We start from the raw sequence: 24,746 nt of genomic DNA on the forward strand, positions 1-24,746 counted from the left end.
ACAGGCAGATGGATTGCCTGAGATGCTGCAGACCTTCCTCCTTCCCTCCTTTATTCCTGCCACACACCTGTCAAGAGCTGGGAGAGGGAAGGAGGGAGCTTTGAGTAGCCCAAGGCTTGATGAGCTTCTCCACAGGGCGTGTGAGCATTGTGCCACAGCTTTATTGTACACACTGAAACTGTCTTGGCACTGCCTGTTAGGCAAGTTTGCATTTATAGATAGGTTGATAAAACTTTAATTATAATTCACATGTTCCAAATTTATCATTCCCAGTTTATTAAACGTTGCCAACTAGTCTAAGGTTCTGTTTTCAGCAGGCTGGACCAGATAATCTCCAGAAATCCCCTCCAACCTGAATTTCCTGTGATTCCTTGAATGTATCTGTTTTAAATGTCACCGTGCATCTGTAAAATATCACTGTAGATTCTGGAAAGGAAACTTTAAAACTAACTTAACTGATGTCATATTACAGTTTGCCCTTTCTATGTTCTTCTTTAGGGAAAGTAGCTTAAAGCGCTGTTTGTCAACTCGTTAAAGCTTAAGTAATTTCAATTCTAAAATGCCAATATCCATGAAGAAAAACTTTTAAGAGTTGCACTTGATGCCACTGGCCATCAGATAGTTCTCTGAAATGGGCATCTCCCTATGGAAATAGTGGGGTGGGCTTAATAAATTAAAGTAATAAATTAAGTAATAAAATTAGAATCATATTGGCAAGATTAGGATGGTTAAAAGCTGCTCCCCACAGACAAGGTTTTTCAAGTTTTTTTTTACTTTTACCTGTGATACAGCAACCTGGAATACTTTTTGGGTGCAGCCCATGAGGCAGACTAATTTCTAGTATAAAACCACTTGAAATCAAGAGATGAACTAGGCTTCTCTGGTATTTCATATTGTATGGGTGATGTGAAGTCTGTAAATGATAAAATACAGACATCTGACCCTGAAAATTATCTGCTTTTTTGGAAGCTCTTTCCATTGATCTTTCTGTAGTCTTAAAAATTCAAGATAATGAGTTGGTGTATGTAAATGTGAAAGAGCAACCTTGCATGGAAAAAGAACCTTTATTGTTATTGTTGATGGCTAATTAGCTTTGATGTAGTCACTGTTTACAGTAAGAAAAAAACCAAATGCCTTGCCTGTGTAACTGAAATTTCCTAATACGCAACCTGACATTTAAGGATTGTAGAATTTGCATTTGTATCTATGAAATAATAAAACTGTATGAATCTGAGGTAGTAAATCTTGTGTCTTAGTGACTGTGCACTGAATTGCAATTGATAACTAGAAAGACTTTACATTTTGGTTTGAGTCTTCAGTCATTCCTTTTTTTTTCCCCTCTCTCTTTTTTTTTTTTTTTTTTTTTTTTTTTTTTTTTTTTTTTTTTTTTTTTTTAAGTTTCATGGCTATCATGGGTCTATACTTGTTCTTCCAGTTTTCATACTGCTTAAAATATATGAGTTTTTTTGTAACTTTAACTCTGCTGATACCTCAACTGGAACAGAGTTTAGTGTTTTCCTTTTCCATGTGTAATCACTAAAACAATTAGATGGGGGTTTTTTATGCTCTTTGTTTCAGTTGTGTGAGCTCACAGTCTTTACTTATAGGATATAATCATGATATTTGTCTTGCTAGAATATCCCTCTTGTCTCTTTTATGGTCTTTTCTTCAATGCAGAGTTCTAGTAGATACCTATATTGTTTGCCCTTCTATCATGGATTTTCTGGGCCCTAATTTCAATTTTAGTGGGAGATGGTTGTGATTCTTTGTTTTGGTTTTCTTTTAGAGAATAATTTCAAATGTGGTTTCCACATGATCTTATATTGGTTTGACTAATGTAGGACTGATGGATCTGCTGTCATTTGTCATTCTGAGCTAATAATAGTCACTAAGGGAATGTATTGGTTGTAGCTATTTAGGCAGGAGTATGTGCATTTCTATATGGAGACATCAAAATATTGTTATGAATATCTGCTCAGATCCAGTGATCTTATAGAAGGATAATGTTCCTGGAGCCTTAATGGCTTTTTTTAATGTCATTTTATAGTACTAACGCCTGTTAAATGGTCAACTTCTTTTCTTAGGTTTTTTTATTCCTGGTTTCCCAAAGCTATTGAGGTTTCAGGAACATCATGACAAAATACTGAAGAAATTTTTGTCCAAACTTAAGCAGCATATGGTAAGTATTTATTTCATTATACAAGCAATGCTAATTTACAGCTTTCTACCTTGTTTCAGTTCAGGTGAACCCTCTAGATCAAGAGTACTCAAACCTCAGGAAAAAACGCGAAGTTTTAAGAGGCAGAAGTGCTGTTATTTTCATTATAGACAAAGTTATGATGCATCTTGACAAAGTTATGATAAAACTGGATCCTAAGAATGAATAATTTGGGTGTCTGTCTCACTTTGGTCCTCTGAGTTAAGGACAAGGTTCTTCTATTTGGCCTTGTGTGAGCATCTGTAAGCAAACTCATACTAGAATATTTTATCAGGGTTTTGTTGTATGCTTAACTTTGTGGTTCTCTGGACAGAGATGACTTTGGACCAACCAGTTTTAATCTCTGTTTAAAAAAATAACCTTTATAAGAGGGGTTAATGGTCATTTAAAAACACTTCTATTTTCATGAAGCTACATGTAGAGTTTTATCTCTTCTAATGCTCTTAAATAGAAAATAATACGCCTTTTTTAATATTGACTCTATTTATTCTAAGAAATAAATTATTTTTCTAATGGGAGAAAAAGGTCCTTCCAGTAGGCATCAAGAATTTCCTTTTTACATTGCTACTGCCAGAATCCATCTCCAGTTCTGAGAAGATGGTGTAAGGGATGCTCACTGGTAGCAACATCTTTTTGCTCATCTCTTCCTGTGAATGTGTCACTAAAATGAGCCAATATTAAGTCCTGAAAGACAAAAGTAAAGCCTGCACATAAACCACAGGGATTTGGCCCATTGCTTATTCAGTGTTTCTATAACTTCTGGAATTTGGTCCATAATTTTTTGAAACGCTGAATCTGGCAACATAGAATATGATGTTATCCCACAGTTAAAACTCAGGATTTCTTAACTTTTCAGCTTTTATTTCAGTGTTTCCTCTGCAGATGGAAAGCTGCAGAGAAGCTTTGGCAATCTTTGAATGGGTGTCATACCTCATGGATTATCTGTGATCTAGGGGAAATTAGGCTCCTTAATCAAGAAATAAAGTTCCTTATCAGCCTACATCATGTTAGAAGCCCAGTGGTCAAAGAATTTGGTTGTTTTCCAGTCATTTCTGGTGGATATGTATTTTTGTAAGGAGGTCTTTTCAGCTTTGGGCATGAATTGTCATCCTTGCTACAGAGAAATGAAAGACTTAATGGATCCAATGCCTAAACTTGGTTTGCTCCAGAATATTGATTTATTTTCTTGAGAGAGAATTTTATCCTCTGCTGCCTCCGTCCCCAGAACATGATAAAAGTCCAGAATGTATTAATACTTCAGCACCTCCAAATGCATGTTCTTGAAGTGGTGAAATTGATGAAGAAAAGCTATAAAAACCAGAAATTCCATCTGTTGGATTGAAGTAACAGTGTCCTATATAGTTTAATTAATTATTTGTGGTGACTATAGAGTACATTGGCCTCAAGGGGAAAATGTTTTTTCATGGACAATGCAAGGCATTAGTTGGATTTTTGAAAGTATTTTCCAACTTCTGTGCTGTTTGCAGGACTCCCAGGATATGCCCACCAGCTTTTACACAACCAAGTGGTTTTTCCAGTGTTTTCTTGATCGTGTGAGTATGTTTTTCTTTCTGTTGCTGTTTTTAATTGTGACTTGGGGCAGACTGTTTTCACAGCATTGCCTGATTCTGTCATTGCAGACTCCCTTTACATTAAGCCTCAGGATATGGGATATCTACATACTTGAAGGAGAGAGGATTCTCACTGCTATGTCTTACACAATTCTGAAACTGCACAGAAGTAAGAGATGTGTCAAACATTTGAAACTTAAACAGAGGTTCAGCTAGTTTTCTTCTCATTTTGTGTAATTTGACCTTAATGTGTGAAAATCTTAGTTTCCCATGTGCCTTATTGCTGCTTCTGGCAGATATTTTTAATTCTTTATGCAGAAAAAGTTAAAAATCTTTGCTGTATTGATGTGTGTGTGTTGTGGGTTGATCTTGGCTGGGTCCTGGTGCCCACCACCCTGCTCTGTCCCTCCCCTCCTCAGCAGGACTGGGGGAAGGAGAAAACAAGATGGACTTTTCTGAAAACCAGTGCACAGCACAGCACTGGGAGGGCAGCTGTGGGGAAACTTAACTCCATCTCAGCTGGGCCCAATGCAGTGTGATTGTCAAACAGAAGGATTTATTAGAGTAAGAAAGTTATTTGGGCCTGAAATCAGGTATGTTACTGACTAAACAGTGGGGAAGGGTGTGGTAGTTTCATGGTCTAGAAATGGCTTCTTAGCCCCCACAGGATTTAAATGAATCAAAAAAGTACACAGAGGATCAAGACTGTGCCACTAAATGCTGAAAATCTACCAAAAAATACCTCAGTAACGAGGAATCACCAGTCTGTGTCACTTTTTATACCATTGCTTGTCCAAGAGTGTAATTAAAATCCAGAATCTCTTGTCTGCCTGTGTGACCTTCTCCTTCATCTCTTGACTTTGGGTGAAGTAAAATAAAGATTTTGAACAGAACTGTCTAAAACATCTATGCCTGGTTCCCCAAAGTGACTTTGCATCCCAAGTTCCAAGGACCCAAAAAGCTTTTGAGGTGGATGTTGGCTTCTAAATTCTAAATTTGAGCATTTTTAAGGAGGATGCATTGTGGCTCAGCTTTTAAACACTCCTGAGGGACTTGGGCTTTCTGAGTGAAGTTGTTTGACTCTGTGTAAATGCAGAGGTGTGTGTGGGTCCATACAATCAATGTTGGAATTTCCTTGCTAATTTATCCTTTTTTAACTGTGGTGATCCTACCTCACTGTCTCACTGGGATGTTTTCATTAGTTTGCTCCTAAACAACTTTGACAAATGGAAAAGGTTGCCTTCTACATTATTGCACTTGAGAAAGCAAAACATTTAGAGGGAAATCATTAGGCTTAACATTTTGGTTTCTCTTCTTTATTTGCAAGTAGATACCTATTTGATTTTTTTTTTTTAATTCACCACTCTTTTCATGGGAAGACCTCAGGAAAAAGTCTGAGTGTGGATTTGCTTGCTTAGCAAGTACACATCAACTTCCTCCATGATCAAACACTGAGAGAACCTCACGGCAACAGAGGAGATGAGAGGGCTGGCAGAAAAGCTGGCAGAAGACAGATTTTGATTTGTTTTCCAGTTTCTTGTCTCCCCTCAAAAACACAGATGATACAGCTATTCAGTCAGTGTCATTGTGGAATACATGCCAAGAGCCTTTTTATTACAGCACCAAAACTTTTTGTTTATGATTTCCATATTGAAATGATACATCTGAAGCTTTTGATGACATGGGTATGTAGTTACAGCCTTGCAATCCACATGGTCTTACTGCTGTGTAAAAATGGAAAGAAAAATAATCTGATAACTGTAAAATGACTTTCAAAATATGACCTGAATTTTCAGAGAGCCTGAAGCAATGGTTCTGAAGTGTGAACTGCCATCATCGTTTCATTGGGAGTTAATTCAGTTGTGAATGAGGGTACTGTAAATAGCGATTTTTAAAATATTTTTCTGCTTTTCAGAGCTCCTAATAAGAGAGATGATGTATGTTGTACAGATCCACAGCAGTGGTTGTAAGTTGAGGATGCAGGCTGACAAATAAAGACCTGAAGCTGTTGGAGAAGGCTGAAGGAAGGGTGACTTGTAGTTAGTTTTCTGAAGATGTTCCTTTTTGGAAAACACCGTCCTAAGTAAAAAAATAATGTATAGAAAGGATTTCCGTGGCTACTAGCAAGTGAATTTACATGTATTTTTAGATTTTGGTTGTAGAAATCCATTATCTGCCTAATTAACAAGTGTTTTTCATTCTACTTTGAAAACAAAAGCACCTCATGACTAAAGTACATTTTTGAGTGTTCATTATCAAGATATCTTAATGTGTAATGTAATATTTTCTCCTTATATAGAGCATCTGATGAAGTTACAAATGGAAGAGCTTGTAGAATTTCTGCAGGAGTCTTTAGCCAAGGATTTCTTCTATGAAGATGACTTTGTAATAGAGCAGCTCCAAAATTCTATATCAGAATTGAAACGAGCAAAGCTGGATTTACCAGTAGCTGGTAAGAAAGTTGCGCATATGCAGAGCTAGATAATATGGAGTTATTCACACATTGGTAATTTTTAAAATGTTAATTAATGCTGTTGAAAACTGTGCAAATATTTTCCTCTTCATCACTGCATAGATTTGGGGAGTTTTTACCCAAAAATATTTTACAGTATAAAATCACCACTTTTCCTGTCATAAATTTCCTCATCTTTTGGTGTTTTCTTTACTGTTTTTAAGATAATGGCAAATCACTGTGAAAAATACTGTTCTGGTAATTTTATTAACTTGAATTTATAAAACCTTTCAGATAGAGTATCAAATATCAAAAGTGTCTGAAACACTGCATTGTCTGAGAATCCAGACTATTTTGTAGATTGATTAGATGTGGACCAAACTTCAGATCAAATAGCTTCTTCTGTTTGGCAAATCTAGATTTTTATTGTTTTCCAAGTGATAGACTAGCTGGTCTATCTATTTGCTGATAGTTTCCATTATTTCTTTTTAGTCTTTGTGCTTTTTGGTTGCAGATAAGGGATGGTTGTTTCAAATGGCCTTACTTATGAAATGTATAGAATCTCTTCTTCCTCTTAAGATTCAGTTCTCTTTTCTATGCCTATCTCCATAGTCTTTAATTAGAATTTTTCTTGTGATTATTCAGTCCTTTTACTTTATCCTTGCCAACTGTAGAAAAGTATGTGAGAAAATATTTTTTAGAAAATTACAAACGTGGCAGAATTTACCTTGAAGTAACTTTATTAAGTTGCTATGGTTAGCTTTCAGAAGTTAAGAAGTGTCAGAATAAAGATTGCCTGTCTAGCATTGTTGTCATAATTATTCTTTCATTAATTAACTTTCATTAATTAAATTTCTATTTTGTTGACATTATTTGTTGCACGCAGTATTGGGCTGTGTCAGAAATCCTCATCACAAGTAAATACCTGTTTTACCTGGTTCTTCAGATCTGCTCCTATACAGTCTAAACATGTTCTGTATATTTGTTTATTTTGGCTCTTCTCAGAGTTCCCATTTCTCTTGTTCCCTATTCCTGTATTTTACCCTGTTCCTGAATTTCTGTACAATCTGTCCAGCAGAATTTCTGCCACCCACAATAGGTCTAAGTCTACTTTCTGCCTTTGCCTTTTCATCTGTTGCTTCCCCTTTCTCACCTCAGCATTCCCATTTTACCATCTCTCCATCTTTTTCCTCAAGCTGAGTTTGTCTTGACTTTCTCTTCAGAAGTTGTTGCTCTTTGTCCCTACACTTCACTCAGGTGCTGCCTCAGGTGTCCTGTGCAGTGGGTGACAAATGTGACAGCTGTGTCCTCTGGCATCAGTTCCACACTGATGTTCCAAGGGATAGATCATGGCAGTCCTGTCTGTTCAGTCCTGAACTGTTTGAGCAGTGAGGGGGTTATCCCAACAACTTCAGTTGTTTGGAGATGCATAGATTTTTCTATGGATGTGGTAAAGTAAATTTTATCAGTGAAAAGTTCCACTTGAAACTGTGGTAGGGGAAGAATTGGGAAAGGTTTTTGTAGTTTGCTACTTGGTGGGGGTAGTGTATCTTCCAGCCTAGAAAATCACATCCATGTAAGTCAGACTAAGATTTTCTGTGGAAAATAGAAAGTTTACTGCAAATGTTCTTGATGCAGAAGGCAGAAAGTCTGTTCTTAAGTTACTTGTTTTAAGGCCTTTGTCTTTGTAGAACATAAAATGCCTTCAAGTGAAAGTTTGTTTGAGAATACTCTGGAGTTTCATAGAAAATTCCAGGAGGATTTAGGTGACCTAAGAGTCACCATCCTTGTGACAGAAAATGTGAGACTCACTCATTCTTCTTGTGGATACCAGCAGCAAAGAATGGTGACTGTCTTTTCTTCCCGAGACACTTTGGCAGTGGGATGTAGTTTGGTTTCACACCGTGCACCCTTAGGTGTAACTTCTGGTACAGGGAGCTGACAGCATGCCAAGTGTTCGGGCCACATTGATTCTTAACTTTGGTAGCTAAAGAAAAATCAGTAACAAATGTCTTCGGTGTGTTGTTTTTTTTCCCCTGAACATGGATGAGAAGGTTTAATACAATTTTAAAACAAGAAGAGCAAAGCCAAAGTGAAGAGTATTTTGGTACTGGAATTGAACTTTTTCCTTTTTCATTTCAGATTAACCTGGGCAAGCCTTTCTGTATGTTTTTGCTAGGGGTAGAAGGGAACATTATTTAACCTTTCACAGACTAAAAATAAAATGCCTTCATCCTAATCCTTGGGAATCCAGCTGATTTGTTTGCTGTCATCTCCACTTGAGTGAGGCTGCCTCATTTGTTCTTTGTATGAATTTCGTAAGCCTTTGGTTTTATTTTTTAAAATTTTCTGCACTCTCTTAATTTTGGTTTTATTCATCACTGTCTTCAAGCAGTATTCTTTTTCAGGTTCTGAACATTCTCTAGATATTCTGCTTTGCTCATATGTTGTGGCAGGTTGATCCTGGTAGGATACCAGCTGCCCTCTTCAGCTGGGCAGAGGAGAGAAAACAAAACAAGACTTGTGGGTCTAGATAAGGGCAGGGAGAGATCTCTCAGCAAATTGCCATCATGGGCAGAACAGACTTGACCTGAGGAAATTACCTGAGTTTATTATCAATTAAATTAGAATAGGATAGTGAGAAATAAAATTCTCATAAAAAACTTCCCCCACTCTTCCCTTTTTCATGAGTTCAACTTCACTCCCATTTTTGTTCTGCCTCCTCCTTCCCAGCAGCACAGGGGGCAGGGAATTAGGGGTCAGTTCATCATACATTGTTTCTGCTGCTTCTTCCTCCCCAGGTGAAGACTCCTCACACTCTCCCGTCCCACAGGCTGCCAATAGCTGGCCAGGCAACCTCCATTCAAATGTCTGGCTCTGCTCTCTTCACTACCTCGAATTTCACTGTTTTTCTTCTAATTTCTTCTCAAACATATGAAACTATGATATGTGATAGAGCCACAAAAATACCAGCCTGCTCATTTAAGTATTACTGTAGCCTGAGAAAATAATGTTTATTTTAGTTTTCTCAGCTGAAATCAAAGCACTGCTTCCTATCTTGCACTTTTTTTTTTTAACACTGAGCAGAAATTACACCTTTAAGAACTAAAGTAAAAGTGCATGTTAGGAAAAAGAAAAAAAAATCTTCATCTTGCAGTTGCATCAGTATCAGTCATCCAGGAATAGCAGTGAGCTAATTAAGCTCAGTGGAATTTTCCATCTGGCATCCTTTGTTAGGCTGTATAGATTTTCCTGCCCTAGTAGGGTAAGCTGCAGTAGGATATTAAAAGAGGTAATAACTTTTGTGTTACTTTAAAGTGGATGTCTATTTATGCCTGATGTAGCTTTCTCTGGCTCACTTCCTCCATGGCTTCTCTCGCTGAATTAAGGAGCTCCTTGTTCCCTTCAGAGCAGAGAAGGAAGGGACTTGTCTAACATTTTCTCACTGATAAAACCCTTAAAATGTCCAGCCAGAAGACATAGGTGTTAAGGGGATCCTGCTAATTTTGGATGCCAGTGAGCTGTTTTTGCCAATACCAGGGTTGTTTTGCATAAGGAAGGCCATGGATTCTTCTTCCTTTCTGTGCTGATTTCTAGTCGGGTACTGACCAGGGTAGGGTAGCAACTACAACCTCCAGAGGGTGGTTTGCAACTCCAGTGTTGTTCCTACAACCCAGGAGGGGCATCCCTCTGTTCCATGCCTCTGGAGACAGAGGGCTGTGTGGTAAGCACACCTCTTACTGGGGAGCTGTGCTGTTAGAGACCTTGGAGAAGGGAGGCTGTGACAGCTGTACATAGAAACTCTCCTTGAAGGTACCTCTCTGACACAGCTTCAAACAGAAGAAAAGGCATTTGGTATTTTCTAGATTGCCTGGAATGTGATGAAGGATGTCCACACCCTGGCTGGTTCTTGAAGAGCACTCTTACCTAAGTCTGTGTGACTTTACATATTCTCCTGGAGCCAGATCCAATTTAAATTCAACAATCTCTTCCTTAATTCAAGGGTGATGTTAAGACCATAATGAGAAGAATTTTCTTGGTATACATCATTGGTTTCCAAAATTCCTTGATGCAAATTGTTTCCTTGTCTGTTATTTAAAACAGCAGCTAAATCCTATAAATGCTCACAAGATATGGATAGAATTTCTAGCTTTGCTGCGATTTTTTCCTGTAGGACTACATGAATAATGCAATGCTTAATAAACAGTATTTATATATGGATAGATTTTTATAGTGTCTGACTTCAATAAACAGAAGTGCTTACCAGTGAAAGTTCCATATTAAAAATATGTTGCTGAAAATAGTTTATTAATCCAGTGTTTTGTAAACAAGACAGCCAGGCCCACCTTCAAGGTGTGAAGCCCCTCAGGTCTGTTCCTGAGACAGTTTCTCACCTGTGTTTTAATATAAGGGTCCTGAAAAGGGTGGGCAGGGGGGTCCTGGATTGGATTTTTATGACTGAAAGTTTAATAGACTTTGCAGAAGCTGAAGGCCTTAAATCAAAGGTAAAGGTCTTGTACCTTAATTTTAAAGCAATGTTGGCAAAGTTGGAATCTGCCTGTGTCCCTGTGATTAACTTTAAACTGCAGTTCTTCTAGTTTTCCCAATCTTTTCTGTATTCAGGGAAAAGTAGAAAAGTTTGAATCTTGCATTTGCCATAAGTTTTAAAATGTTCATCTGATATTTATCTTTGAGGTTACATGTTATTAAATTTATTATCAGTATCTTTTATGCAATGATCTATTTTACACAGTCATCTGTGATAGTGCAGAAATGTATACTACCTCAGTAATCTATTAAATAATGTCTGTTCTCTCCTGTTAATGAGCCTTTTGACAGCCAAAGCAATAGAAATGCGTAAATCAGCTCGACTATCCTGTTTCTGATGGTATCTTTCTTTTGGTTGTGTTTTGTTTCAGAGGAATTTTGGATTTTTCTCTTGTACTTCAAGAATACACAAGTAGCTATTTCAGACAATGCACTTTATGCTTTAATCAACTAAACTGTTTTTTCTGCCTTGTTTCTTGTGTGATGCAACTACTTTACAAGACTATGAACTAAAATAATACGTGGAGTTATACTAATATAGTAAAAATCCTTAGCAGTTTTAGACTTTGACTTTGCATCATTTAAAAATCTTTACTGTTTAGAACTTGCATGGTCTTTAAACACATGATCCAGATAGTTGTGTTGGTTATTGTTCATATTGCTGCTTAAAACTGACTTTTCAAGAAAGTTTATTTTCTGGAAGAAATGTGGAATTAGGAGTGTAAAGCAGTGGTTAATTTTGGAAATTTCGTTTTTACAAGGGCACCTTACAGATGTGCAACCTGTATCTTCTGGCTAATAACCAAATCTATTAAGATTTCTGTTGTTTATCTGAATGCAGATGTTTATAAAATTAGTTTTTCTTATTGTCAGTACTATAAAAGTGACACAGCTGCAGGAGAGGCAAAAAGTGCTTTTAGTTCTCCCTTGAAGTTGTCCAGCAGTATTTCATTTAGCAGCTCCTTTGCCAGTGATGGCATATACAGGAAGGAGGAGCAGAGGTTGACTTTCACACAGCAGCTTGAGCTTCTAGTGCAGGCACTTAAATTTCTTTAACTTTTTCTTGGACTTGTAAACTGAAGAAGATGGGATGTCACTGATGGAAAATAAACACAAAATTTCAAGATGTCATTTTAAGAGTTGTTTTTATGACCATTACCATCCTTGAAAATTGTGTTAGAAGAGTCAAAGTGCATGTATTCTGGTGCTGAAATTAAGGACTAGACTGTTATTCACTGGAGAGAGCACTTAAAGCACTTTACTCCAATTATATGTCTGCTCCTCGATGCACGAGGCTGTTAGTGCCTCCTGAAGCAATTATCTGTAAAAGTCTTGTAGTGGAGATCGACTTCCACTGGGTGGTGGCCAAGGCTTATTTGAGCAGGAGGAAGTCAAGAGACAAACTTTCTTTAATATGGCTTGTATTTCTTATCTTTTGGGGAACAGTCAGACCTGCTCGTATTTGCTTTGCTCCTTTTCATGTCAGGGTATATGTTTACCAACAGCAAACAAGCACCTGATTGTTCTTGTTTTGCTTAAATTGTCTTCCTCTACTTCCATTGCTCTCCTTCCTCACCCATTTCTCACCCTATTTCCTTTGTTTGCTTATTTTGTGCTATACTGCATAGAAGGCAACTAAATCACTACCTTTCTTTTAAAGGAGAAACAGAAAATCTATAGTTTCTGCTCTATAAATTTGGATACAAGCCATTATAGTGCTTGTTTTTGGGAAAAGCCAGTAACTAAACTGTCTACAAACCTACTCTGTTGAAGGAAGGAAGGAGAGAAGAATGAAAGTAGAAATATCCATATCTCACAGGAATACTGGCAACTTGAGAAAAAATCTCACTGCCCAGATCACTTCAGAGGACAAAGGGACATTCTGATGATTGTACAGGTCAAAATAGTCGCAGCTGAACAAGACAGCTTTTTCTTAACTTCTAGTTTTAAAATGCTTTCAATTCTTGTATGTAAACATCACAGATTGTATAGAAAAGCACTTGTTCCCAAAGTACTTCTTGTAGAATTCAACAGTTTCTCTGTTTCTCAGTCAGACAGATATGTCCAGACAGTGAATTAACTCAGATCTTGGATCATCAACACAAACAGATACTCAATTGAATTTCCTTTAAAACATCCAAATAAAATTTCTTTGTGCTCAAATCTGAGGAGTTTGAATAGTGAGTGTAGCTGAAGTACTGAAGGAGGTGGTTGAGAGCTGTGCATGAGGATTTAGGCAGATTTGGAGTGGAAAACTGATAGAGAAAAGAAATGGGGCTTGAAGGAATTGATGCTTTTGCATGCTTGTCTTGTGAGCTGCTCGTGTACCTCTTCAGGTAGAGATGTTTGTTGTTGGTTGGTTTCTTTTGTTTGCTTTGGCATTATGGTTTCTTTTCCTCAGCTTTTTGCTTTTATTACCTTTTTGCTTTCTTTCTTGCTAGCATGCTTTCATGCAGCATCATTGGTTTCTTGCTGTTATTGCTGATAGTGGATTGCTTAAAGCATTCCCAGACACAGTTGGCATGCCCTTTGTGCATTTGAAGAGTGTCCCATTGTAGTCATGTGCATGGTGGTAATTTGGTTATCCTCTGCTTGTTTATTTTGTTAATGTTTTTGGAACTTCAGGGGTTTTTGTTTGCTTGGGTTTTTTTTTAAGTTCTGGTTTCACTGGAAGTGGCAACTCTGTGTGTGGGTATTTATGTATGATCTGTACACTTAAATGTAAATTAAGTAGCCATTTTGCAGTTTGAAAAAATTCCCTTTAGAAGGTGATTGGTTTGCAAGATTTCTTTTTGCTGCAACATCATAGATCCTTATACAATTCCTTTCCTCCCAGTGCTTTTGATGTTTGGAGGTGATCAGTGCTGGAGCACCTTTGAACCAGAACAAGGCCAGCTCTGGTAGCCTTGATTCTTGAGCTGGTACCTCCAGCAGTGTGGCCTTGCTCAGTTCCACAAGCAGACGTGGGTGACTGAAAACCAGTGCCACTTGTTTGCGTTCAAGGTCAAGTTAAACCAAGTTTTGTGGAAGAGGTGGCTGAGGTTCAACCTGTATTTCTTCTTTTCACCACTGAGCCTTCGTTGTTCAGTATCTTGTTTTCCCTGACAGCACTAAGCTCTAGTGTTACCAGCCTATAAACACGCTATCATGCTGTTAAAATGCAGATGTTTTCCTCTAAATGTACTATTGCCTTGCAACAGTTTCCTTGTTATTCAGGATGTGAATTAATGTTGAGTTCTAACGATTTCATTACAGGCATGGCAAGATTTCATTTTACAGCTGTGATTCATGTTACAGGATACATCACCTAGACCATGCAGCCCCATATGCCTGGTTGTAGGGTGTTCCTTTGTCCTGAAATGAGAAGGAAAGAGGTGACACAAGGCAGCCTCGATAGAATTCAGTAAAAATGTCTGCAGTATTCTCACTTGGGTTTCTTAGAGCTTAATGGTAATTAGGAAACCTTAAGTGTGTGAAATTAAAAAGCAAAAACTCACACAAACCCCACCTTTATTGTGCAACCAAGCATGTTTAAAGGATCTTCTATTGCTCTGTAGGCATTTCTTAGAGTAAAAGCTGGGAGAAAATAAATCAGTTCATGCCTTTGATGACCCTGGGCAAATGAAGGAAGCATTGCAGCTACCAGAGGAACCGGTCTTCAGGTTCATATATATGACTAGAATATTTTAACTTCAGGTGTGGAAGAAAGGAAACACTTTTTCTAAAACATGTCTTCTGTGCAAGAACAGAAATTAAATAATTTAGCAATGTTGCAGAGCCATTTTCTTGTGCTATTCCATAACTGCTTTGGATCTGGAGGCTGTAAATGGATTAGCAGCCCATAAAAATTAGTTCTGTATGATTTAGATGGCAGGTTTTTGGTATGTGTGTTGTACATACCAAAGTATTGTTTCTTAATGCAGACTTCATGCTATTTTCACATTCAAGATTAGTAATACTGAAAGCACTGCAATCAATGGTTTAAGTATCAGGAATATTTATTATGTGCAAAATTCACTTTTATTTAGGAGACAAGATCTTCAGCTTTGCCTAATGGTGTATTTGAGGATGCAGATGGAATTAGGTGATACCAGTGCCTCTTGCCAAACAGAAGCAAGTTGAGAAAGTGAACTGCTGTTCATAAAGACTAAAGGACAGTTTTGGAGAGGCTGGTGCAGCAGTCTGTGTATTGCAGAGCTCTTAAATCACCTCTTGTACAGCACTCATGCAGCTCCTTCCTTTGTCCTCTCACCTGTTTCTCCAGGGGACACTCCCTGGCCTGGGAGTGCTGGTCTGAGAGCCCTGTTCCAAATCTTATTTGGGAATAGTGAGGGTCCAGATGGAAAGAGACCAAACATCAGATTTGTAATTCCAAGAGCCACTCACTGGAGCCTACTGCTGAGGCCTGGCCCCACCGTGTGTGCTATATCTGAAGTGAGGTTTCTGAAGTTATTTCTGAAGCAAAGTGTAGGTTTCCATATGACCTTTGGCCCTTATGAAGAAAAATCAAGGAAACACTAGTTTAACTGTTTGGCAAATCTAGGCTGTTACTATTAAGTGCATTTATTTCATTGTCTTGTTTGACATCACCATTGTGGTCTTCTCTGCTGTCCTCCCTGCAATGGCCTGACTGGCTCAAACTGAGTTTTTCTTTAGTTTATATAGCAACTGATCGGTGCTGGTAATTTGTTACACTGTTATAACAAATAACAGTGACCTTGGCTGCTGGCTTTCCTCTGTGTATCTGTATCATGAACCACTCATCAAAGACTGAGCTCCTGCTCATGCCTGTATAAATGAACATAGCTCACTTGTAACTACAGCACTTATCAGGGAGAGATATTTGTGTGTATTCACTCCTGTGAACCCTTATAGACAAAAAGAATTTAAATTACAAATAGCTAGAAAGTGAGGTTCTAATTCTCTGATCTCTGATGGGAAGAGATTCGACAGTCCTTGCCTTAGGAAGAAGCAGGGATTAGACAAAATTATTTTACCCACAGCCGTTTTATATAATTTATTTTGCATAGCATTTCAGCAAGGGTAGCCATTTCTTTTTTCCTCCTTACAACAAAGCTTCTGTTTATAAATAGATAAACAGTGAATAGAACCTGTTTGGTAATGCTGATTTAAAGCTTTTGTGGTTGTTTTTTTTCCTAATGCTGAACATCAAATGAATTAAATCTAGATGAATACATTTAATGAGAAGTGCATGACCATTTCTTCTTGTAATGAGAAAGTAATAGATTACACAAGTAAGTTATATGCAAGTAGATATGATAAAATACTTTGGCTGTGATTATGAAGGGTGTTGACTGCTTAGGAGAAAGATTGCAGGAGAACACTTTATGTGAATTGTTCTGTGAGCGGCATCAAGCCATGAATTCTTTATTGTTTCTGTGTGTAGGTGTGGGTTGCTCTGGGTCCCCACACAGTTGACATTTACCACTGGCTGTTGCAGTGTGTTGAGCTCCAGTCTGGGAGAACTTTCCATTCATGTCCTTGTTCTATAAATGATGTCCTCGTGTCCTGCAAAACCCATCCATGGAACACTCAGTTGAAACCATGACATAGCCAGTGTTGGTGTTGGGTTCAGTTGTTCTGTATTGACAGAAAGCTGAACTGAAAAAAAAGGTTCTGTGTATAGATCCTTTTACTGGAGGTTTTTAATACTGGGGATGAAATTTCTAGGCAACAAAGGGTTTAGGGGGAGCCAGGTCTTAATTGTGTAAACGTTAATGAGGAACTTTACCCAAAAACTGAAATGAGAGACAGTTCAAAGATGTTATCTGGGAGCTTTGTGCATGTGAGGGAGGAGCTGATGGTGTGGCTTTCTAGAGGTGAACATTAAAGGATGAATGAATGGAAAACAATTCCATACAGAGTAGGTACTGTAACCAACATGTCAGCTTGGAAAATGGGGTATTTTTCAGCAGTGTCATGATAGAGCAAAAGCTTGGTGAGATTGCATCAGCTGTAGGAAGGAATAACTGGTTGGGATGAGAGGCTAAAGAAAATCTGTGCTCGATGTCAGTGTACAGAAGAACCTTTGAGGTGTTCAGCAGAATGGTGACCCACAGAGAGGCCCAGTTAATTTCTAGCTATTTGTGCTTGTATGACAAACAGATGAAAGAAGGCTTCTGCACAAAGGTGAATTTATGTTATTCCTGTTCTTGTTTTAGGTAAAGAAGATGAATTTCCAAAGAAGCCATTGGGGCAGATTCCACCAGGACCTCTGCCTTCTGTGCTTAACTCCACTCCAGTGCTTAATGGACAGAACAGTACTGGTACACAAGCAGCAAGAAGGACAGAGAGAAGACCATCCATGGAAGAAGAACCAGAAAGTTCCTCAAATGACCGAAAAAGAATTAATTCTGTGGAGAAGAAACCTTCCTTAAAACAGCAAAAGATTCTACCAATAGAGACACAAAACAGTTTGCCTAAGAATGAGGTAGATACCAGAAAAAAGCCTCAGCCAACAGAACAAGACAACTCGAGTCTATACAATAATGCAGCTGCTAATCAAAATTCCAATGCTACTTCCAATACAAGAAGGGAATTTGTGCCTAAGTGGAATAAACCGTCTGACATAAAAATAATGGAAAAGACAATGAAACTCACTGCAGAGGTGAAAGGGAGGCCAGTAAACCATTCGGTTTTGGGCCCACCACCAAGTCCTGGAGAAGTGCAGCCTTTGAATGTAAAGCAAAAGGTGAGGGTTTTGGATGCTGATGAAGGTAAGCGAGGGTCTAATGCATCTCAGTATGACAATGTTTCAGAGGAGGAAACTGAGAATGAGACTCTTGTTGAAGAGATGCTTGAGAGAGCTCATCCGCAAAGTCCTGGGCATGTAGCATTTTCTAATAGTCCAAGAAAGCAAATGGAAAAAATACCAGCTCCATTAAAAATACCCAATAATTACACCTTCATTTCACAACCCAGATCTCCAAAATATGTGTCTCAGTCTGATGGTCCATCTCATGGACTGAATGTAAAACAGCCACTGCCAGGTTATAGTAATCCCCCTACTTACTATGGGAGTTCTCCAAAGCATGTTTCCAGTGTAGGCAATTCAAGTTCTGCACCCCTGCATTACCAAGGGAATCGGCCCAGCCCCTCTGGAAGGCCCTATGCTCCTTTTATGTCAGTAGATTATTCCCCAAATAAACTGCAAATGAATTCCCACCCTGCCAGTCGCCAAAATCCTCTTTCACCAGCCCCTGCTCACACAGAAGTCATTCCTGTTGATGCTTACACCAGCAACTCGAGGTCCTCCCCAGGGGTCAAGTTCATAATCCCTCCAGCAGATTATTTACCAGAGGAGAGAAAGAGGCCAGACGCCGCCTACATCTACAGACACGAACCCTACAGGCAGCCCTGGGGCCAAGACCTTAACAAAGGCCACTTGGATAATTTCCAGAAATACCAGCATTTCCAGTCAACACCTTTCCAAGACCGCAGTCTTCCTGCTGTTTCCGTGGATAGTCCAGTGAGATACAGGACTTCCCCAGCCTTTGAAGAGAATGGTTCCCCACAGTACCAATATCCAAGCCCGTCAGCTCAAGCCCAACACTATCGGAACAGAACTGATGGATTGTCTGTGCACGAGTCTGTGCTTCTCTGAGAATCTGTGCTTAGTAAAGTGGCAAGAACCAAAACCAGTTGAACAGTACTGTGTTAGTAGTATCCACCTCAGTTCTCTGGAGTGTGGGTGGTTCATGTGAGTTCAAAAATAACGACACTATTTCAGACATGTTTCAGACTTTGGTTGAAAGCTGGTGGAGTTCTTGGACTTGCATGGAAGCTACTGGAAGTGATCTAATGCACATAGACATAGCAATAAGCTCATATACATCATGTGGTCCATGCTGTTGTCGCTCCTTACATTTTAAATAACTTGTGTTACAATCCTTCTGCCTAAAACCTGTAACACACTGAAAAGTTTTATTTTAACTGACGTTGTTAATGCACTGTACAGATGTGTGTGCGTGTGTGCCTGTGTGAGTGTGCACTCACAGTACACAAACTCATACAGAAAAGAGCTAAAGAGTTTAAATTTAAATGCATTTAACTTTGGGCAAAGCTTGTGAAGTTCTTTTATTTCATATTAATTTTTCTTTGTAATTTATTTGAGAAGCCATTCATTTTGAATGGGATTTTTTTGTCATTTTTATACAGCTGCCTCAGCATCCCAGTATCTGTTCTGGGCAGGAGAGATGCTTTGGGATTATTAATTTAATCATATGTGAGAGTTAATTTCCTCTCCTTTGACTACTGTTTGTCATTTTCCTCAGCAGGAAGGAGCAGACAGGCAAAAGCAGAAAGCCAAAAATGTCTCTCTAATCTGGCTAAGAAATGGTGCTTAAATTCAGGGCAGTGTTTAGGGGTTTTTTAAGTGCATCAGAAGTGGAGAATTTATACCTTCTCACCCAAGTCTACCTTCAGAATGTCATTCTGTATATAAAAGACTGGAGCACAGTGAGACTAATGCCAGATACAGAAATGGTGCTGCACCCTTCACTTTTTGCCATGCTGTGCTGTCAGACTAAAACTGGTTGCAGGGCCAAATCTCACAGGTATCAGAGAATTGCACAGCTCGTTGACACCTCTGTGAAGTGCACGCAGGAGTTTGAGCTTTGCTCCAGGCTTGATATTCCCTGAGCTGTGTGAGTATGCAGTGTCCTTCTCCAAAGCTTTGTGGAGTGGATTCCGTTGTGTTTTGCCCTTTTCCCCCCAAGCTGCCGGCGGGTTCCTGTCTGTGGTGGGGCGTGTGCTGCTGTCGGGCTCGCGCTGCGCCGTGTTTCACACTAAAATGACCCTGACTGTTGTTAACAGGAACCTTAAACTCCTGCTGATGTAAGTAATTCTAATTAGTGTTTGCAGCCTTTTCTACTTTGTGTTTTCCTTTCTTTGACTGTGAATCGGGGGTGGAATTAAAAGCAGGCGAAGTGGCACACGTAGGATGGGGTCCTGCGAGCCGCAGGATGTGCTGACTTCTCACCGGGAGCTGAGGCAGAGGAGGGTCTCGCCAGGAGAGGTCCTTGGAGTGCTGAACAGAGAGGTTTCTCTAATATTGAAGTACTGAACATTGGTATCAACACCAGTTTGCAAGGTTGTCCTGTTCCCTTTTGTTTTGTAAGGTTTGTTAACTGAAAACATAGAAATGGATATTATTTTTTTTTTCCTTTAAAGAATGAGCTTTAGTGCCTATTATTGCTGCAGGTTGGCTCTGTAAGTTTTAAGGTACAGAAGTAAAACAATTTTTACAAATGGAAGTAACATTTACTTAGTATGTTTCAAAACTTTTTTTTTGTGTATATAACGTGTCTGATGTAATTTTTAATAACTGGGCAATTTTATATTTAAAAATTGCAAACTGCAGCAAATTAACTGTAGCCAAGCACTACACTGAAATCCTAGACTAAAATTGTGAAGATAAATATGACTTGGGCTTACTTTAGTTCTGATTGCTTACAGCAGCTTAGAAATGTATGTATATAATATTGTGGCTAAGTGTAATAATCTCAGTGTTTAATGATGATTCTGTAATTCATAACGAAGCTGTACAATTTATTTGTGCAAATGACATGAGGCTCCAAAATATGTATCAGCGTTAGTAAATACTGTAGATTTTTATATATAAAATATATACACACTATTTTCTTATTTCATCTGCAACAGTTTTATAACTGTGTACCCTATTTTGATGTGACTGTATTTTTAACATGTTAAAATAATAATAATTAAGCTTATGTTGTTTTGTCTTTCTTCTTAATTATTTTATTAGCGCCAACCAGGACTTCTGCTATTCTCAGCACAAATAACTGCTTTTCATAAATGAATCATGTGTATATATATGATATATCCTGTTTAATTTGTACATGTTTATTTTTAGACTAAGCAATGTGGATACAATCTATATGGTGGTTTTTCATTATTGCAGAAGTGGCAAGATTATTGATTCTATTTTATTACACTGCTAAACCTTAGCCTATCATTTGCAAAAGCTAGGAGCATAAACTGTGATCATAATTTTCTGGTTTTGTTCTAATAATCTCACCCAATACCAGTTTAAAAGAGAATTGTTGGTGTAGGGAATTTGCAATGTTGCATTGATCAAAGTGCAAAATAATAGTCTTGACTGTGGCTTCTGTCTCTCACATGTTTGGAGGATGCTGTTGAGTTGTTTTTTTTTCTTTAAAAAGCAAGCCAGCCTTATGTCATCTGATTGTAGTGCAAAATACATTCTTATTTTCATTTGGCTGGACAAACCAGACTCAAGGTACAGCCAGATTTGGATCTGTTATTCATACCAGTAACAAAATCCACTTACTGCAGAGTGAAGTGAGACACAGCTGTGCCAGTGCCATGCTGGTGAAGGGAGTCATCTCAGTGTCATGGGTTAGATATCCTCATAAGAGCTTTGCTGTCACTGTTTCCTTTGGTCTGAAAACAGTGGAGTGGTAAGTATCAACATAAAATAATTGAGACCTCTTTTTTCTTCCTATGGTTTCATGATTTTCCAAGATCTCTGCTTTGAGCTGCATAAACTGTAGGTTTCTTGTCCAAGTTAGTTGTCACGGCTTTCCATGTGGTTGATGAGACAAATTCACACAGGGATTTGGAGAATTAACACTGAAGACTAAGTAAGGAGACATGTCTAACTTCTGTATGGTAAAAGTTTAGTAAAAATAAATAATTAGAATTTAAAGGGAAAAAAAGTATCTTGAGTATAGGCTGTGGTTGCTTTTCTTTCATTTGGATGCTCTGCTAGATTAGATCTAGTGACTTCAGTGTGGTACTGAAGCATTTCAGTCTTGTGCAGTGAAAATTGTTGTGGCCATTGAAGAAAGACAGGAAGGACCATGGTATCTCTGGTACTCTTAACCTTTTTGGTGAGTGGGAGGTGATTGCAAGATCCAGATGCTTGCTTACCTGTATAACCAAGATTTGTTATGCACTGCAAGTAAAGACAGAAGCCATCCGTGCTCCTTCTTCCAGGGGAGGATTCTGGCATCAGGTTTGGTGATGAATCTGAATCTAAACATCCACTTGCCTGGGGAGCTAAGGAAAAGAATCTGAGCTCAGAAAAATTCTTTCCCGTTCCCCAGATCCATCTGTGGCCAGTTTGTAATACTTTGGGAAAGGCAACAATGAGGAAAGAGGAAACCTGCTTAGCCAGAAGTCTGTTAAGGAGAGTATTCCCTCCTACACCTGCAGATGACTACCTAAAGCCCTAAAGCATGATATTGTTTGCAATTGTTTCAAAATTATCAGACTGGAGTGGACAATCCTGTTTTCTCAGGGCCAAGATTTGTAAATGCCAGTTACCTCTGTAATATCTGTCAGCAGGATGAATCCCTTGTTGTAAAAGTAACTGCTCTATCCTCACTATCAGTAAAGTTTTAAGACAAATAGCCAGAGATTTTTGGAAATCATGGAGGATGCAGAAGAGAAGTACCTTATTGCTAGTTGAAGATACACCATTGTAATAAACCACAGAGTAATTCCAAAATTAGATGCAAACAGTAAACAACACTGAAATGTCAAAAGACAAAACAGCCTTCCAGTGTGGGGAAGCAAATCCAAAGCTTCCCTGAGGTACACACACATTTTCCAGGGAGATTTTTCTCAAGAATCCTATCCTGAATTTCACATCATCCTCAATATGACTTTGAAATGGACTTGCAAATTGCAGACTTTTTTTTTAATCTCCCCCTTGGGTGGCATTACACTGCATGCACAAAGAAGAATACTATTTAAAATATGCCATCAAACGCCCACCGTTCCATTTCCAGCAGGGAACATTCCACTTTCGATATTTCAGTGAGAGGAAAATATAATCTTTTTTTTTGTAGTCCTTTAAATACTGCATTTTTGTAAAGTTCTCTAAAGGTAGCATAGTTAGAGTTTAACAGCTACTTAACCAAGTATCGTTCAGGCTCCTCTTTAGATGGCATGAAGCTACTGCATAATTTGCTGCAGTTTCTTTTTTCTTTTGGGCAATATTAAGATAATCCAAATGCTTTTAGTGGCAGAATTGCAATGAGGAGATGACTAGGCCAACAATTGAAATTGGAAATATAATTGCAGTTGTTTTGGAACAGCCTTTAAGTGGTTGCCAGATCCTGGGAAAGACACCATTTTCTGGATTCTTTGTGCCAAGAGAAATTCTTACTGCAGCAGGGAACACGTAGGTCCCTCTCCTGAGTGATCTGGTTCTCTCTGCTCACACCAACTGCTTTTCTTTGTGCTTATGGAGTTAATGTGTTAGTAGAAAATCAATGGAAGTTTTAGAATGAATAATCAGAAAACAAAGCTGTCTCATTCTGACTTTTCTTCCTTTTTTGTTTGTTTTACTGATTTTATTGTCAGCCTTGTCAAGGTGAGCTGTGTGTGATGTGATTCTTCTGTCTTCTTTCTCTAATAATGTGCCAATGTGTGTTTTTCAGAGGCTTTGTGATGCCTTTTTGCTGCTGTTTGTGCTGTATGTCAGAGGTTATTGTTTGCCTCTTCATCTTTTCCTTTCTAGATTATGTGCAAATTAAGGAAGCAAAAATTATATTCTCAGTATTGCAGTTGGTCAGAAATCCTCTAGGAAGGGTAATTCCTGACAGAAAGCAATTTAATTTGGCAATTGATGAAGGATGCTCTGGGGTGGAGACTTTTGTACAAGTTTGTGGAATCCAAAGTCTAAGGTTGCTTTTGCTTGGGGTCAGGCACCAAAAACCATATTACACAGAGACCAAGGAAGAATTTTCTGCAAAATGCTGTGTCCTGCCACAGAAACATACTAGCTTGGAGCTGCAGCTGACCTCCTGCCAGTCTACTATGTTTGATTTGGTTAAGTAAATAACCCATTTCCTGGTAATGCATTGCTTTTGTCAGATTTTTCTGCTGGAGATGAGGTGAAGAATTGAAGCCTGGAGTGCCTGAGCTCCTCTCTGTAATTAGGAGGAGAACTGAAGTTGGCTTTTGGTTCAAACCATCCACTGCAATCATTGTATTTGTAAGTTCGGCAGTATCTTTTAGAATGATTTGTAGTATTGTCCCTTAGGACTTGGGTTTTTTCAATAACAGAAGGTCTGTTAGATTACTTTGTCTAATCTGTGCCTTCTTTTCAAACTTCCCTGTCCCGTATTTCCCCAAAGAGAACTCAGATCTGGGAATGACACCGTGGGTAGTAAGTGATTTCTAGTGCTACCCTCAGGTGGATTGGATGGTATTTTTTGGCATTTTAGCACTCAGTATGAAAACTGGGGTTTTGCAGTACAGCTAAGTGGAAAAGCTTTACTGCTGCAAAGTTCCCCTTGAACCCAGCAGCAATGTGTGTTTTGCAGTAAACTCACACATCTTTGAAGCAGAAGGGCTTGTTCTCAAAGATGGTGATGCTTAACTGCCTTAACTTTGGGAGTGAAGTTCAGTGCAAAGCTTGTTTCTAGCAACACCTGGGTTTTCTTCCTCTGAAATTTCACAGGGAAGAAAACCACAAGGGTCATCGAGTCCAGCTCTGTGCCCTGCACAGGACACCCCAAGAGAGCATTGTCCAAACACTTCTGGAACTCTGCCAGGCTTGTGACTACTTCCCTGCAGAGCCTGGTCCAGTGCCCAACCACCCTCTGAGTGAAAAACCTTTTCTACTCTCCAACCTAACCTCTCCTGACAACTTCAGGCCATTCCCTGTCACTGTCACCAACTGCAATGGGGCCTCCCCTCAGTCTCCTCCAGGCTGAACAGACCAAATGCCCTCAGCCACTCCCCATGTGGCCTCCAGACCCTTCACCATCCTTGTAGCCCTCCTTGGGATGCTCTCTAATAGTTTAACATCTCCCTTACACTGTGGTGCCCAAACCTGCACACAGTGCTCAAGGCTGGCAGTATTCTGGCTGAAACACATCATGGAGAACCTGTGCTCTCAGAGAGGGAGGAGTTGGGTGCATTCTGGAAGTCAGCAGTT

At 38.8% G+C, this 24,746-nt stretch overlaps 1 protein-coding gene and 1 long non-coding RNA gene across 6 annotated transcripts in view; one reads left to right on the forward strand and one right to left on the reverse strand.

Annotated features, from left to right (window-relative positions):
* USP6NL (USP6 N-terminal like) overlaps positions 1 to 20,541 on the forward strand; it is a 110,969-nt gene extending 90,428 nt beyond the window's left edge. For all 5 annotated transcript variants that reach the window (XM_063397054.1, XM_063397055.1, XM_063397058.1 and 2 more), the window contains 5 exons: positions 2,085 to 2,179; positions 3,706 to 3,771; positions 3,859 to 3,958; positions 6,089 to 6,241; positions 16,972 to 20,541. In XM_063397054.1, coding sequence (XP_063253124.1) covers positions 2,085 to 2,179; positions 3,706 to 3,771; positions 3,859 to 3,958; positions 6,089 to 6,241; positions 16,972 to 18,413 — 1,856 coding nt within the window. In that variant the 3' untranslated portion in view covers positions 18,414 to 20,541. The remainder of the gene's footprint in view (positions 1 to 2,084; positions 2,180 to 3,705; positions 3,772 to 3,858; positions 3,959 to 6,088; positions 6,242 to 16,971) is intronic.
* LOC134550394 (uncharacterized) overlaps positions 19,931 to 24,746 on the reverse strand; it is a 33,181-nt gene continuing 28,365 nt past the window's right edge. Inside the window, exon 3 of the long non-coding RNA XR_010080323.1 lies at positions 19,931 to 21,853. This is a non-coding gene — a long non-coding RNA (uncharacterized LOC134550394). The remainder of the gene's footprint in view (positions 21,854 to 24,746) is intronic.

The sequence above is a fragment of the Prinia subflava genome, chromosome 4 (genome assembly GCF_021018805.1).
Source record: "Prinia subflava isolate CZ2003 ecotype Zambia chromosome 4, Cam_Psub_1.2, whole genome shotgun sequence".
Taxonomy (NCBI): Eukaryota; Metazoa; Chordata; class Aves; order Passeriformes; family Cisticolidae; genus Prinia; species Prinia subflava.